Here is a 13,245-nt window from a genome sequence, read left to right as displayed (position 1 = left end):
CGTATGGAGGCATGGGGGAGGGAGGAATGAGGCCGAACCATGGATGGGCAAAGATGTCTTGGATGGAAGGGCGTGCCGTTGGGTCTTGCCGAAGGAGCGACGCTATCAACGAGCGGGCCTCTGATATTAGCGCGAACAGACGTGTACTCACCATGACTCAACCACTCGGGCTCTTCATACTCTCCTTTGAGTATGAGATCCTTCATGACCCGCTCGTCGTCGTGATCGAACGGCAGACCACCACACAGGAGGATGTAGAGGATGATTCCCAAAGACCAGACATCCGTCTCGACGCCGAGATACCGCTTTCCCGACAGCATCTCTGGCGAAGCATAGCCCGTCGTCCCGCAATGTGTTTCGAGTCTACATCAGCCACGCCCACGAGGAACTTACAATTTGCCCTTGGTCCACTCTCGCGCAAAGCCCAAATCCGCCAGCTTGACTCGCAAATCCCCATCCAGCAATATATTCTCCAGCTTCAAATCCCGGTGCACCACTCCCTGATCGTGCATGTACCCCACGGCTACCGTCAATTCGCCAAATAGCCGCCTCGCCTCCCCCTCTAGTATTCGCCCCCGTTCCACCAAATAGTCAAAGAGCTCTCCCCCAGAGCACAGTTCCGTGACGAGCCAAATATGTGTTTCGGTCGCGATAATCTCGTACAGCTGGACAATGTGGAGGTGGTGTAGACGACGGTGATGATGGATTTCGCGGGTGATCTGGGACGACAGGGTCTTGGGGATCTTTTTGATGGCGCATCGTGTCCCGGTCCCTCGGTGGATGGCAATGTGGACAGCACCGAACGAGCCTGATCAGCAACGTCGCGTATGGACCCACCTTCACCGATGACCCGGCCGATCGTGTATCCCCCCACCACCTTGAGCTTTTCCGAAGCCAGCTCCTTGCCTAATTCTTGATAGGCAGAGGCGAGCTGGGGTCAGCTTGAACGGGCAGCGGCCTCACCTGAGCCTGCTTGTTGGTGTTCATAATAAAGGTAATGCAACAACGTAATTTACTACAAACTATCTCCTTTTGCCTAGCTTCATGATGGATCGTAAAGGAGGCATGATACCTGCACTCAGCCCAATCGCAGGCCGGCTTACCCTTGTCGTGCACAAAGTATTGCACAATGGGCTCGTGACCAGACTTGATGGCTAGCTCGACCAATTCTGGGCCGATAACGATCCGATCGGCGCGCTTGATGCGCTTGGCCCCGCCCTGCCCGGGTTCTACTAGCAACCGGACCAGATCTAGGCGGCCCAACTGAGTAGCTATCCGGACCGGCAGCGATTCTTGGACGCCAGGATCCGCGCCGTACCGAAGGAGATACTCGATCAACGCAATGTTTGAGGTAAGGACGGCGCGGCAAAGGGGGTATCCTTTGTGCGAATTGGGGGACGGCGAGTAGGTGGTCATGAGATGGTCGAGGAGATCCTGGTCGAACGTGCGGAACAGGCGCCTCGGAAGTTCGGAGCAGGTCAGGTCGTCACGGACCCGCCGAATCTCCTTGGCCACCGTAGTGGAGCATATGGGATGCCGCACCGCCCGAACGAGCATGTCGGCGCCATAGTCGGCGTAGAGGCGGATGAGGTACTGGGCGGTGTGGGTTTTGGGGGCATTGTGGAGGATGGCGTAGAGTGCGGGATGGGCGAGAGGGAGGAAGGGGGAAAGGGCTAAGAGGTGGATTTGGAGCAGGATCTGATGAGCGATGTCGGGGTTTGGCTCACCTCCTCTGGCAGATCGTACAGCTTGACCATGCCCACGGGCCCGGGGTTGAATTGAGCGTGTGTATGAAGATTTGGTGAAGGTGAATAGATGAGGCCATGAGGCTTGACGTAATGAGAAATGTTGACCTCTGAGCGATCTTCGATCTTGCATCTGTACTTCACTATGCGGTCCCATACACGCATCCTCGCACGCAGAGCATTAGCACCAACTAGCACACGCACATTCTTCTCCTGGTTCAAAGCAGCCCCCAAATCCCCGTTCACCGCCACTCCACAATTATCCTCGACGGATCTCTTCCACCCCCTCTCCCACTCCCCCTTTACCGCCCTCATCGAAAAGGCGGACCGGATCAAAGCGGCCTCACTATGCCCAGTGTCTTATGAGCGGTATGGCGAGCGTGTCAGGCCCGGATTTGATTGTCCGGATTGCGGGTTTCCCACCCACCGCGACGAGCAGCGATGGACTGAAGGGCGGGCGGAGCATTCCGAGTTTTGCGGGCGGTTGAGAGAAGTCAATGAGGATGAGCACGACATTAGGTCTGGGCGAAAGCTGTCAGAGTTTGAAAATATGCCAGGTGAGCCGTTGTAAGACCTGGCTGATGATAGCGGAACAGCCATACGAAGCGGCCGTGTCGTTTTCGACGTGGGACAACTTTTTCTTCACCCGGGACTTTCCATCGATAGATAGCGATCGCGCGATACGACACGTCTCCAAGGTGTTGACGTATCCTATCACTATCGCGGGGGTGCTGCATCAGAACGGCCCTTATACCTACGGGAATAGCCGGATCACGAGCGAGGGCAGACGGAGCATGGCAGGTGAGCCGATATTTGGCATGGCTGATTTAGCGATCCACTCGATTCTGCATCTTCCCCCTGGATCATCATCGGATACGGCGCCCGAGAAACCCCAACCCCCTTTTCGTCTCTTCCTTCTAGGCGCCCGCGCCGAATCCACCCTTCCCCCTGCCATCTGGGAACAATTCACCCATCTCTTTCCCCGCACCAACTTTAACATCTACTTTATCGGTCCCGAGGTCGGTCTTCCTCTCCTCGACAAAAAGTCTCCACGGCGGATCGGCTACGAATTCCAAGACACGGAATACGGCGTCCCCGGCTACACCTTGAACGTCTCGCCTCGGCTCCAGCTCACCAGTCTCAAGGGCAACTACGAGATGCTCCACGAGCAATTGGGTCCGTTTGACCCTTATACGGATGTCTTTTTCGCATTCAGCCCGGGGCTTGGCTTCCCGCACCAGGGACCTACCCCGGAGGAAGCAGAAGACATCACGTTGGACCGGGCGGAGCAGGTCCCGGCGGCAGAGGTCAGCTCCAGCGCGGACGCCGCGGCGAACGCCTACTCTCTCCCAGAGGCGGAAACGACCACACCCATCGACGCCGCCGGCTCGGTAGAATCTCCTCAGCCCCTCGTTCAGGCGCAGACATCCTGGCGCCAACCCCTTACCCAAATTCTCAAAACCAAATGCCCCATCTTTTTTACCGCCTTTTCCCCTCTTGACCTCGAGCGGGACGTCTCTACTTTGTTTGGGACTGCTCCCCCTTCTGGCACCGCCGAATTTCCCTCCTACGTCAATCTCCCCACTCGGCCGGTCTCGCGTATCCCAGGCGTATCAGACGAGTTTGAGCTGGTGCTCTCTCCGGGAAAGAATGAATTTGGGAGTTTGAAGTGGGAGATTGCCGAATGGGACGTCAGAGTGGGGGTCAAGACGAATTGGGGAGTATGGGGGATACGAGGGAAGAAGTATGAAGTCGTGGGGGAGAATAGCTTGTAACTAGGATACATCCTTGAAGTAGCAGAGGCAGCTACCATCCCCACGTTCCAGGGCCTGCATCAGCTCGGCCATACCGGCACTCACCTCCCTTCATCTTGCCGGTAATGTTTTTGGTGACCCAGCCGCCGTAAAAGTCGCTGCCATCAGCTCGATCTTTCCCGTACTCACCCCTCTTGCACGCCGACCTCTTCTCCGTCCACAAAACACTTCCATCTCCCCTGCCCATCGCTCGCATAAAAGCTCAAATACCCCTTGATCTCTTCAAACCCTCGCGTCGGCTTCTCGTAGCTCCAGACCCGGTTCCCGATCGCGCCGCCGGGCGTGTCCACCTTCCAGTATGTCGCGCCGCCCTTCCATTCGCAGAAGCTGGTCTTGCCCGTCTTGTCGATGGCTACGCGCAGCGCATCACGAGGGAGATAGTAGGTAGGTGGGTGGGATGTCTCGCATACGCGGTACCCTTTGTCGGTCTCGGCGAGCACGGTTTGGGTGCCATCGGGAGCGGTCCAGATGACCTGGAGGAGGTTGGGCGTGCGCTGGAGGAGGGGGGGGCGGGGGTAGCTCCAGACGTCTTCGATAGCGTGGCGAGGGGCGAGGGGTGCGGTAGACATTTTGCGGAGGACTGGACGGAGATTCATTGGCGATGCAGAGATTCGGTCATCATTGATATTCCGATGTCGGCTAACTAGGCTTTTGCTCGGAGCTCTCTCCTACGGCAGTCTACCTTCACTGGTCCTTGCCCTTCGCGCCTGTTGAGCTGACTCTTGTTCTCCGCACCGTTCTGTTTAGGATCTCTCTGCATGCTATACCATGTGTGGCCAGGGGTACGTCCAGGCTCGGCCCAAGCCCACTCCCGTTCCGCTGGGAGAATCGTGCTTGACACACCGAGAATGCGCGGGGCTTGGGACGCGCCTGGGGTACGTCATCCACCTCCACCTTTGCGCGCCTACCTTCGCTCCCTTCGCCCTCCCTTCGCACCTCTGCGCCTTGTCTCCTCTGCCTTCTTTGCATCTCCCATGCCGCTTTCGTCTCCAGCCATACTATACACCACCTTGGTATGTATTCTACTATATACTATACACCAGCTTGGTATGTACTCTACTATACTCTGTGTGGCCCAGGGGGGCCCGGGTTTTACCCTTCGTTTTGCTTCCGTGCCTCCACCTCTGCTCCATCTCTCTCTTCCAAGCTTCGCTGCCATCCCACCCAACCTTCGCGCCTTCTCTCCTCTGCCTTCTCTTCGCTCTCTCATCTCTCATGCCACTCTCGTCTACAGCCGTCCTTATACCCTACAACACACCACTCTGGTACTCTACTATACTCTGTGTGGCCCAGGGGGGGTCCGGGTTTTACCCTTCGTTTTGCTTCCGTGCCTCCACCTTTGCGCTCGTACCTTGGCTCTTGCGCCTTTAACCTTCGCTCTTATCCCATCTTGCTACCATCGCGCATCTTCTCCCCGTCTCCCTTCGCTCTCGCCATCTCGCATCTCTGCAGGCCATCCTATATCCTACTCTGTGTGGCCAGGGGGTCGCGGTTTTACCCTTCGCTCGAACGCAGAGCTCTTCTACCGCTCGCCCCTTGCCTCGATTTTACCTCCCTACCTGTCGCTTCTGACTCTTCGTCCATACCCTACACTCCCTTCCTCAGTCACCCAGCTATACTATAGTATGCGCTCCCTTCCCCCGTTCAGCCCAGCTATACTCTAGTATACTCTGCAGCTATACTCTAGTATATCTCTGTGTACCCAAGGGGGGGGTCGGGGTTTTACCCTTCGCTTTGATTCCGTCACCTCCACCTCTCATCTCCGTTGCTTGCCTACTCATCTCTCCCTTCGCTCCCTTCCCTACTTGCCTCTCCTCTCACCCATCCCTGCACTTGCACATTCACTCCTTCCACTCACACTTGACCATGCAGTATACTCTTTCCACCTATATTTCACCATATACTCCATCCTCTGTGTACCCAAGGGGGGGTCCGGCTTTTACCCTTCGCTTTGATTCCGTCACCTCCACCTCTCATCTCCGTTGCTTGCCTACTCCTCTCTCCCTTCTCTACTTGCCTCTCTTCTCTCCCATCCCTCCATCCCTTCCACATACATGACCATATACTCCATCCTCTGCCCCTTCCATCTATATTTCACCATATACTCCATACTCTGTGTACTCCAGGGGGTCCGGCTTTCACCCTTCGTTTTGATCCCGTCACCTTCATTTCCCCAGCTTGGCGCTTTCAACCTTGACCTCTCTCTCCCCTCCCTTCTCTCCCTTCTCTCTCTTCTCCTCTTCCCTCCCTTCCCCAGACATCTATCCTCCATACTCTACATCTCTCGTCTCATGCTCTCTTCGCTCCATGCATCAATCATCCTTCTACAGCCAGCTAGGTATGCTGACCCTCTCTGCATGCGACACCATCTAGTATATACTCTAGGTACTAACGGGGGTCCGGGTTTTACCCTTCGCTTTGATTCCGTGCCTCCACTTTTATTGATCCACCTTTACTGATCCACCGCCCTCTCCACCTCTGCATCTTCCTCCGCTCTGCTCTACTCAGTGACCTCCCGCCCCTTCCTCCATGCTTACCCTGCTCACCTTCCTCAGCTCTCACCTTCCGGCCGAGAAAGATGGCTGAGAAAGCCGAAAGCCATAGCCCTAACAAGATGCCCTGACTGGCTGGAATACTAATACATATACTACATCTAAATCACGACTTCTCTCTGACCTGCTGGAATACTAATACACATACAACATCTCGATCACAACTTCTCTTCTCACCCATCATTCGCTGCAGCCTTCTTCTTCTCCTTCTTAGCCTTACTGGCCGCTCCACTCGCCCCGGCAACCGGCTGGACCGGCGGCTTGGTGGGCTCGCCCTCGCCATTGACCACCTTCTTCCGCTTCACATCAGCGACGCTTTCTTGGGTACTCACATCCACAGCATATCCAGGCCGGCTGACCCATTCCCTGCTGCCCGCCCCTTGATCCTGCTCGGTCGCCGCCCGCGCCTGCTCCGCCGCAGCCTGTGCCTGCTCCGCCGCAGCCTGTGCCTGCTCCGCCGCAGCCTGTGCCTGCTCCGCCGCAGCCTGTGCCTGCTCCGCCGCAGCCTGTGCCTGCTCCGCCGCAGCCTGTGCCTGCTCCGCCGCCAATAATGTGTCCCTTCTAGCGCTGGATTGACCGGTTTTGGCTGGCTCGGCGGGTGGCGCTTGCTTTGGCTCTGGGCTGGGTTCAAAGTCTTCTGGCTTCAATGGCCGTGTCAGGCGGCAGTAGGGGTTATGTTATGCATGGAAAATATCTGCTTGTCAGCCGGAAGGCTGGTAGCGGGGAGGTGAAGGATATTGGCGACAAGTATAGGAAGCGCCAAAAGTTGGCTGAGATGAGAAAGTGAGTATGAGTGAGCCAAGCGGGATCAGAAAGAAGGGTAAAGCCGGACCCATGGAGTACACAGAGTATAGCTTGAGGATGGCTAGCTTGGGAGGGAGAAGGTGGATGCATAGTCAGCACACATGAGAGGTGTCGGATAAGAGAAGGAAGGAGATTCAGAGCGAAGGGAGCGCGAAGGGACAGTGAAGAGCGAAGGGAGGGACTGGGGAGCCAAAGAGAGACTGAGGAGCAGAGGTGGAGGTGACGGAATCAACGCGAAGGGTAAAAGCCGGGCCCCCCTTGGCATACACAGAGTATACTATAGTATAGCCAAAGAGTCAAGTGGAGAGAGGAGAGATGGGGACGGAAGAACGAGGGGATGGTAGAGGAGAAGCAGAGGAGAAGAATGGCGTCGGCGAAGGTTGGCGATGGCAGAGCGGAGATGGGAGTAGGCGAGGTGGAGGTGACGGACACAACGCGAAGGGTAAAAGCTGGACCCCCCTCGGCATACACAGAGTGTACTGTATCATAGCCAGAGGGTCAAGCCGGTTAGAGGAGAGCCAAGGGATGGAGCGGGAGAGCGAGATGCTGGTAGAGGAGAAGGTATGGAGAATAATGGCGTTGGCGAAGGTTGGATGGGCGTCAAGATGGGTGAGCAAGAGTGGAGGCGGAATCAAAGCGAAGGGTAAAACCCGGACCCCCCTCGGGTACACAGAGTATACTAAAGTATAGCCGGAGGAGAGTATACTAAAGTATAGCCGGAGGGAGAGTACAGCTAAGAGGGTAAGGTGGAGAAGGGATGGAGACGCGAAGGATGGGAGAAAGGGAGGAGCGCGAAGGTTGGGAAGGTAGGCGCCGATGTAGGTAGGGACGGAGCAGAGGTGGTGAACGGAATCAAAACGAAGGGTAAAACCCGGGCCCCCCTTGGGCTACACAGAGTATAGTAGATTATAGCTGGAAGGGGAGTGTGGCCGGAAGGAGAGTACAGCCGGAAGAGTAGGGATGCTAGAAGAAGGGATGGATCAGCGAGGCGAAGGATGGGACATGGAAGCGAAGCGAGATGAGAAGGAGGAGGAGAGCGAAGGCTGGGAAGGTAGGCGAAGATAGGTAGATGAGACAAGGAGCAGAGGTGGAGGACGGAACCAAAACGAAGGGTAAAACCCGGACCCCCCCTGGGCTACACAGAGTATAGTAGATGATAGCTGGAAGGGGAGTATAGCCGGAAGGAAAGTACAGCGGAGAGGGTAAGCTGGGGAAAGGATGGATCAGCGAAGGATGGGAGAGAGCAACGAAGGGAGATGAGAAGGAGGAGGAGAGCAAAGGTTGGGAAGCAAAGTAGGTAGATGAGACATGAAGCGGACGGAATCAAAGCGAAGGGTAAAACCCGGACCCCCCCTTGGCCACACAGAATATACCAGATGGATGCCTGGTCAAGGGGTCAGGAGATCGATAAGCGAAGGCTGTGAGAGATGAAGGATGTGAGGGGAAGCAAAGACAGCAGCTGGAAGACGGATGTAGAGAACGGCGTAGATGAAACGCGCCGAGCGAAGGGTAAAACCCCGAACCCCTGGCCACACAGAGTAGAGGACGTACCAGCTATAGACAGGACGTGTCAGCTCAGGAAGGCAGAGAGGACGTCTCAGCTCAGCAGTGCAAGCCAAAGATGAGAGATGAGAGCGAAGAGCGAAGGGTGAAGTGAAGGCTGAAAGGATGAACGCGTCCGAGCGAAGGGTAAAACCCCGACCCCCTGGGGTACACAGAGTACAGCATATACCAGCGAGCAGGGGAGGAGCGATAGCCGAGCTACCAGCAGCAAATATGAAGGCGAAGATGAGAGCGAAGGGTAAGTAGCGAAGGTTGGAGCTGCTGGAGCCAAGTTCAAGTCGAGAGCGAGATGAGGAATGCTGATGTGCCGTAACGAAGGGTAACCCCCTTGGCTACACAGAGTAGAGTGTAGTATGATACATATAGTCGGCTGCTCGAAGGCGAGGATGTAGAACATGCCAGAGCGAAGGCTGAGAAGCGGTACTAGCAGCAACCTTTTGGCGGAGAGGTGAGGAAGCCCACGCAGGGAGCCCCTCGATACAGAGTACAGCCTGCATCACACCTCCCGCCTCTGCACAACCTCATCCACCAACCCAAACTCCACCGCCTCCCTCGCCGTCATAAAATAATCCCTCTCCAATGCCGCTTCAAACCTCCCTCGCGTTGCCTCCCTACTCTCCCCCTCCCCTCCGCAGTGATCCGCATAAATATCCGTCAAGACCGACCGCATTCTGAGAATCTCCTTGGCGTGCAGAGCGATATCCGACGCCTGACCGGATGCGCCCCCGCTCGGTTCTACATCAGCCCCGTCTCTCCCCCACTCACGATGTATCATGACACTGCTATGCCTCAGCGCGTATCGATGTCCCTTCTCCCCTCCCGCCAACAGCAAACTACCCATACTGGCAGCCTGACCCAGGCAGAAAGTATGCACCGGCGACGCGATATACTGCATGGTATCGTAAATAGCCAGACCCGCCGTGACCGATCCGCCGGGCGAGTTGATGTACAGCTTGATGGGTTTGCGCGAGTCTTCCGCTTCCAAAAACAGCAGTTGAGCAGTGATTAGCGTGGATGGCATGTCAGAGACCTCTCATCAGCTCTGCCGTGCGGACACGTACAGGACCCAGAAATATGACTCGTTCCCTCAAGAGGCGAGAGTAAATGTCATAGCTTCTTTCGCCTCGCGCCTGGGTCAGCTTTGCAGGGGTCATGCTCACTGTCTGCTCCACGACTATGGGTACTAGCGCATCGCGTACCACCGGGTTGGCAGCGTGGAAGGATCGCACGCTTTTGAGTGGCCATGGACTCCGGGTCCGCATACACCGGGTGCAGATGTTTGCTGACATGTCTTGTAAGGCCTATATAGCTAAAGTAAGATGCGAAGGTTGATTCGTTGTCTACTGGAGCCCCACAGTCAGAGTCTCAAACGTTACCAGATTTCATCTCTGCTCCTTACCTATCCAGCCCCACACTGCATGTACACCCCTCTGCGGCGGCCGCTGCCATGGCGTACACTCTGTTCCTGCCCAGTACCCACCACCTGCCGCCAAGCCTCAACCTCAGCACCAATCGACAAGAAAAAGTATTCCAAAACCCTCCTCCTCCCATCGACCGCCTTCCGCCTTCGACCCAAAAGTCAGTACGAGCTAGACCTCAAGTACCGACATAAAACAACAATCGATCTATATCAGCGACAGGTGAGCCTAACCTGAGGCACCACTAACGTAGCGACGCGAAAAACTCGGCGACGAATTCGTCCTTCACGATGGTCCGCCCTATGCGAACGGAAACCTGCACATGGGTGAGCCCACCCCAAACTCGGCTAATCCAGGCCATGCCCTCAACCGAACGCTCAAAGACATCATCAACCGTTACCAGCTGACACGAGGAAGGCGTGTACAGTAAGCCACCGCTCGACCGTGCTGACCCAAGTTACGTCCCCGGCTGGGACTGCCATGGCCTCCCTATCGAGCAAAAAGCTCTTCAAGAAGCCAATGTAAGCCACCTCCCAACCCAGCTGATTCAGACCACCTTTCTCAAGATCGACCCCCTACAAGTCCGGCAAATCGCCAGACGAACCGCCCTGGAAGCAATCGAAACGCAAAAGTCGGAAATGAAAGAGCTCGGAATCATGGCGGATTGGGATAGCGAGACTGGAACCTATCGCACACTAGGTAAGTCCAATCCGGCCGAGCTGATCCAGCGCTCGACTTTGAGATCCGTCAAATGCGCTTATTCGCCCAACTCGTCGATAGAGGTCTCATCACCCACCGCCTCCGTCCAGTCTACTACTCGCCATCCTCCCGAACCGCCCTGGCAGAGGCGGAACTCAAGTACAAGGACGGCTACAAGTCTCGATCCGTCTATGTCGCCTTTCCAGTCACCACCAAGTCTGAAGCGCTCGGCGCGATAGGCGAGGTGCATCTGGCGATATGGACAACAACCCCATGGACCCTTCCCGCGAATATGGCAAGTCTCCCAACCGCAAAGCTAACAGCAGGGAGTCGCCATCTCGGCCGACATGACCTATGCCGTGGTCACCGCGCAAGGCAAAACCCTGATCATCGCACTCGACCGCGTCGAGCCATTGCAACAGATCCTGGGCGATATCCAAGTCCTGTCGACCATAAAAGGCAAGTTCCGCAATGCCCCGCTGACTTAGGCTCCGCCCTCCTCGGAACCCGCTACAAGCACCGCTTCGCCGACGACCTCCCCGTCATTCCATCCCCCCATGTCAAATCCGACTCGGGCACAGGCCTCGTCCACACCGCCCCCGCCCACGGCCACGAAGACTATGAAGCCTATATGGCCAGCGGATTCTCGGCCCCCCTACGCTGCCCCGTCGACGACGCAGGTCTCTTCACCGACATCCATCCATCGCTCGTCGGAAAATCCGTCCTCGGCGAAGGAGCCGGCGAGATGATACGTCTCCTTCAACAAGACGACACCCTACTCGCCGAACAAACCATCGAGCATCGCTACCCTCACGACTGGAAGACCAAGGAGCCCATCATCGTCCGAGCCACTCCCCAGTGGTTTGCAGACGTCACCGCCATCAAGCCGATCGTCCAAAAATCCTTGGACAAGGTCGAATTCTACCCCCCACAATGTAAGTCTCGCCAGGACCGCACTGATTCAGCTCGCAATCGCTTGGAATCCTTTGTCCACGGTAGAGCAGAATGGTGCATCTCGAGACAACGCAGCTGGGGTGTCCCCATCCCCGCCCTTTTCCTCGACGGCAAGCCGGTCCTCGACGCGGACGTCATCCAGCACATCATCACCACGCTCGAGGAGCACGGCACGGATTACTGGTGGCAAGCCCCCGTCGAGGCATTCCTCCCCAGCCATCTCAAAGGCAACTACACCAAAGGCACCGACACGCTGGATGTCTGGTACGACAGCGGATCTTCCTGGACCCTGCTGCCTAACCACACCGCAGATGTCTATCTCGAAGGCTCGGATCAACATCGCGGATGGTTCCAATCCTCCCTTCTTACGCATATCGGCTCGACCCTGCAGCCCGTTGCGCCGTTCCGCAAATTGGTGACGCACGGCTTCATCTTGGACGAAGGGGGACAAAAGATGAGCAAATCTTTAGGGAACGGGATCTCCCCCATCGATATCATCAAAGGCGACGAAAGCACAAGAGGCTACGGTGCGGACGTGCTTCGTCTCTGGGCCGCCTCGGTCGACTACACACGTGACGTCTCGATGGGGCCTTCAGCCATCGCCCACGCGGCCGAGTCCTTGCGCAAGATACGCAGCGCCATGCGCTTCATCCTGGCAAGCGCTTCCCCGGAGCCCGGCCAAACATCCCTAGTGAGTGTGCAGAGGACGACACTGATCAGATCGATCGACATATCCTGGCAGAACTATCCCGCGTCAAGCAGACCGCCATGCAACACTATGACGTCTTTGCATTCAGCAAGGGTGAGTAAACCCTTTAACCCGCTGACCATAGTCGTCACACTCGTCTCCACCTTTCTATCGCAAACCATGTCGGCGCTCTACTTTGACGCCATCAAAGACACACTGTACAGCAACAAAGCGTCGTCCCCCGAGCGAGCCGGGGCGGCCCATACCCTCTTCCAGGTGAGTTCCAGCTGGACGAGCTGACGCAGGCCTTTCACACCCTAGTCCCAATCATCGCGCCTATCGCGCCACACCTCGCCGAAGAGCTGTGGCATCATCACGGCAAGACCGACTCGGTCTTTTTGTCCGAGTGCAAGGCAGAGGACGTCATTGCACCCGTCAATATCGAACCTCTGCTACAGCTGCGCTCACAGATGCTCTCCTCCATGGCCGCGCGCGGTATCCGGTCCCCCGCAGAACTCGATATCGCCTCGGACCAACCATTTGACAGTGAGTCCATGATGAGCCGAGCTGACCAGACCGCGACATTGTTCAAATACTAGGTGTCGCTAGCGTCCGCGCAAAAGACGACCTCGAGGGATGGCAGGAAGACGTGGTCACAGGTACGTCATCGCTTGAATTCGCTCACACAGACAATCTCACACTCACCATGGCCCCCGCCAAAGACACACCCTGCGCTAGATGCTGGCGCCATGCCGTGCCTGTCAAAGGACAAGAGCTATGTCCCAGATGTGAAGAGGTAGTATCTGCTCCCGGCTAGCCCAACGGATGCAATCTGGTGACGTGAGATCTGCGTGCTGCGTAAGCCAGCGTAAGCCGTGCCTGGATCAGGGTTTGTCTTTGCTGGAATCGGGACTCGATCTTGCGTCAACATCATACCATGACAAGCAAACGATCCCCGTCCTTTTCAGAGCTAGACCCCACCCAAGACGACGTACATGCGGAAGGGAG

General features: G+C 56.5%; 6 protein-coding genes across 6 annotated transcripts; 2 read left to right on the top strand and 4 right to left on the bottom strand.

The window, feature by feature from the left end:
- Positions 1–28: 28 nt before the first annotated feature.
- On the bottom strand, positions 29–934 carry MKK02DRAFT_6608 (kinase-like domain-containing protein; the record flags this gene model as incomplete). The annotated part of the gene is made up of 4 exons (XM_053093682.1): positions 29–120; positions 152–363; positions 394–808; positions 838–934. Coding segments are annotated over 4 exons (816 nt in total), but the record flags the coding sequence as incomplete, so codon positions are not given.
- An 88-nt stretch (positions 935–1,022) lies between these two features.
- On the bottom strand, positions 1,023–1,757 carry MKK02DRAFT_37628 (uncharacterized protein; the record flags this gene model as incomplete). Its single annotated transcript, XM_053089717.1, has 3 exons — positions 1,023–1,072; positions 1,104–1,698; positions 1,728–1,757. 3 exons carry the CDS (start codon positions 1,755–1,757, stop codon positions 1,023–1,025), a joined length of 675 nt encoding a protein of 224 aa, XP_052944527.1.
- Positions 1,758–1,890: 133 nt separating this feature from the next.
- On the top strand, positions 1,891–3,520 carry MKK02DRAFT_37627 (mRNA processing-related protein; the record flags this gene model as incomplete). Its single annotated transcript, XM_053089716.1, has 3 exons — positions 1,891–2,302; positions 2,334–2,546; positions 2,577–3,520. 3 exons carry the CDS (start codon positions 1,891–1,893, stop codon positions 3,518–3,520), a joined length of 1,569 nt encoding a protein of 522 aa, XP_052944526.1.
- Positions 3,521–3,551: 31 nt separating this feature from the next.
- On the bottom strand, positions 3,552–4,128 carry MKK02DRAFT_37626 (uncharacterized protein; the record flags this gene model as incomplete). The annotated part of the gene is made up of 3 exons (XM_053089715.1): positions 3,552–3,574; positions 3,605–3,657; positions 3,689–4,128. The coding sequence occupies 3 exons, from the start codon at positions 4,126–4,128 to the stop codon at positions 3,552–3,554; spliced, it is 516 nt and encodes a 171-aa protein (XP_052944525.1).
- A 4,846-nt stretch (positions 4,129–8,974) lies between these two features.
- Positions 8,975–9,740, bottom strand: MKK02DRAFT_34293 (Clp protease proteolytic subunit /Translocation-enhancing protein tepa; the record flags this gene model as incomplete). The annotated part of the gene is made up of 4 exons (XM_053088897.1): positions 8,975–9,213; positions 9,244–9,508; positions 9,534–9,608; positions 9,639–9,740. 4 exons carry the CDS (start codon positions 9,738–9,740, stop codon positions 8,975–8,977), a joined length of 681 nt encoding a protein of 226 aa, XP_052944524.1.
- Positions 9,741–9,896: 156 nt separating this feature from the next.
- On the top strand, positions 9,897–12,836 carry MKK02DRAFT_16280 (tRNA synthetases class I-domain-containing protein; the record flags this gene model as incomplete). The annotated part of the gene is given in 10 exon segments (XM_053085604.1): positions 9,897–10,118; positions 10,150–10,322; positions 10,354–10,595; positions 10,625–10,894; positions 10,926–11,040; positions 11,055–11,530; positions 11,561–12,240; positions 12,255–12,351; positions 12,383–12,513; positions 12,543–12,836. 10 exon segments carry the CDS (start codon positions 9,897–9,899, stop codon positions 12,834–12,836), a joined length of 2,700 nt encoding a protein of 899 aa, XP_052944523.1.
- Positions 12,837–13,245: the final 409 nt, after the last annotated feature.

The sequence above is a fragment of the Dioszegia hungarica genome (genome assembly GCF_025882075.1).
Source record: "Dioszegia hungarica strain PDD-24b-2 chromosome Unknown MKK02contig_11, whole genome shotgun sequence".
In the NCBI taxonomy this organism is placed as follows: domain Eukaryota; kingdom Fungi; phylum Basidiomycota; class Tremellomycetes; order Tremellales; family Bulleribasidiaceae; genus Dioszegia; species Dioszegia hungarica.
The sequence above is the reverse complement of the archived record's forward strand: the minus strand, read 5'-3'. Positions and strand labels throughout refer to the sequence as shown.